This window comes from Loa loa, assembly GCF_000183805.2.
Source record: "Loa loa unplaced genomic scaffold supercont3.1364, whole genome shotgun sequence".
NCBI lineage: Eukaryota > Metazoa > Nematoda > Chromadorea > Rhabditida > Onchocercidae > Loa > Loa loa.
In genome coordinates, this window is record NW_018109544.1 from 408 (window position 1) to 2,156 (window position 1,749).

Here is a 1,749-nt window from a genome sequence, read left to right on the forward strand (position 1 = left end):
CAACAAGATAACAATAAGCTTGATAAATACCATTACTAACTTCTTTCCTTCAATAACATAAATTCGAATATAACCGTGGTTTATTAAATGAACTTCAATCTCCGCCAATACCATGTAATATTGCGTTTGATTTAATAGGGGAGGAAATAAAATTAGATGAAGTGAATCTGTGTAAGATAATACGAACAATAACACCTATGAACACCTGAAATGGTCAACTTTTTAACCAGGAAATTTATCACCGATTTTATTGCATCCATTTACTGATCTTTAATGGAAACATTAGCAAGGATATAACAAGATAACAAATAATCCAAAAAAATTCTAATCAGTTGGGTCTTCTATTGCGACGTCCACCACCTCTACCACCGGCTTTACGTCCCTTCTTCTGGTTCATTTGTTTTTGACGATAGCTGTCTTTCTTCAATCGAGCATCCACTACCTTGAATGAAAATTTACTTGTCCACTATTTCGTTCACTCCACGAAATAACAAATGAAATCCTTCCTTAACTGTAAAATTATTCAAAATGATGGCTTACATTAAATGAACCATTCCTATACTAGAATGACAAAATCTGTTGAAACCTTTATCATTTAAAAAGACAACCTCTTACCATGATCTCACAATAAATTATTAGCCTTCGGCAACGACTTACTTTATATGGTCCCTTTGGCCTGGCCAAACTTCCTCGTTTACCTTTCGTCATTACTGCATAGGTTACCTTTTTCTTTTCCTTTATCGATGAGGCTGTCTTACGGTATAACCTTCAAAACACAGGTTTAAATTCTAGCTCTTGATTAATTTTTTGGAAGAAAATAACCATCAACGCTTTACTAATGTATTCTTATTGCATTTTTTTTTTTGATAACGAGGAATGAAAAGCATTTCAAACTCAAAGAGTAATGAGTGCTGAGTTTACTTGCGAATTTCGCGAACTTTTTCCGCTTGCTCCATATTTTCACTTTCAATGATACCTTCCGCTCTTTTCTTTGCCATTTGCAGTTTCCGGTCCCGTCGTTTTTTCTTGCGTGCTTTTGCTTCAGCAACTTTTTTGATTGTCCGTGCGTTAATATCACGCATACGATTTTTATAAAATTCCACTCGATCCTGAATTTGACATTAAAAAAATGTATGAATTATGATGAATCCCTTAGATCCTTTTGTATTTTGTGAACAGCTGTCAGAAACAAAAAATTCCGTCCCATTTTTTTTTCTTTTTTTAAAACCTACTTTCGAAACTGGAAGTTCCTTTCTGAAATGCTTTTTCTCGTCTTCTACAAACCACTCAGGAAGTCCCTCATCATTGTTCGTATACCTTAAAATGCTAAGCCATAAGCAAAACACAGATTTTGAAACAGAAATGTAAAAACATAAGGATCGCCTGAATTAAATTCACTGTGAACAGCTTAAACATGAACCATCTTTGGAACAACTATCAACAGCATACTCCAATATTTTGAGTGCCTCAAGGACGATTTTTCACTTTTTGACGTAACCCAAATCAATAATATAGAACACGAACTTATGATATGAGCATCAATTAGATAAAATCACCGGATAATTCTGTAATCAGAGAATGGCATTAAGTGATCAAGTTTAAAACATATATATTAAAGCCACCTGTTCCAACCCCAATCTTCCAAATCTCGTCTTGTTTTTGACGAATATATTAGTTGTTCACCAAGTGCAAGTAGTTCAGGAGACAGTTTTTCCACTTTACCTGAAAAAAGAAATTTCATATATATAT

The 1,749-nt window shown here is 33.8% G+C and overlaps 1 protein-coding gene across 1 annotated transcript; it reads right to left on the reverse strand.

Annotated features, from left to right (window-relative positions):
* Positions 1-204: 204 nt before the first annotated feature.
* Positions 205-1,741, reverse strand: LOAG_14905 (hypothetical protein; the record flags this gene model as incomplete). The annotated part of the gene is made up of 5 exons (XM_003150397.2): positions 205-442; positions 658-766; positions 922-1,109; positions 1,233-1,317; positions 1,623-1,741. The coding sequence occupies 5 exons, from the start codon at positions 1,739-1,741 to the stop codon at positions 329-331; spliced, it is 615 nt and encodes a 204-aa protein (XP_003150445.1). The 3' UTR covers positions 205-328.
* Between the last annotated feature and the right edge of the window lie 8 nt (positions 1,742-1,749).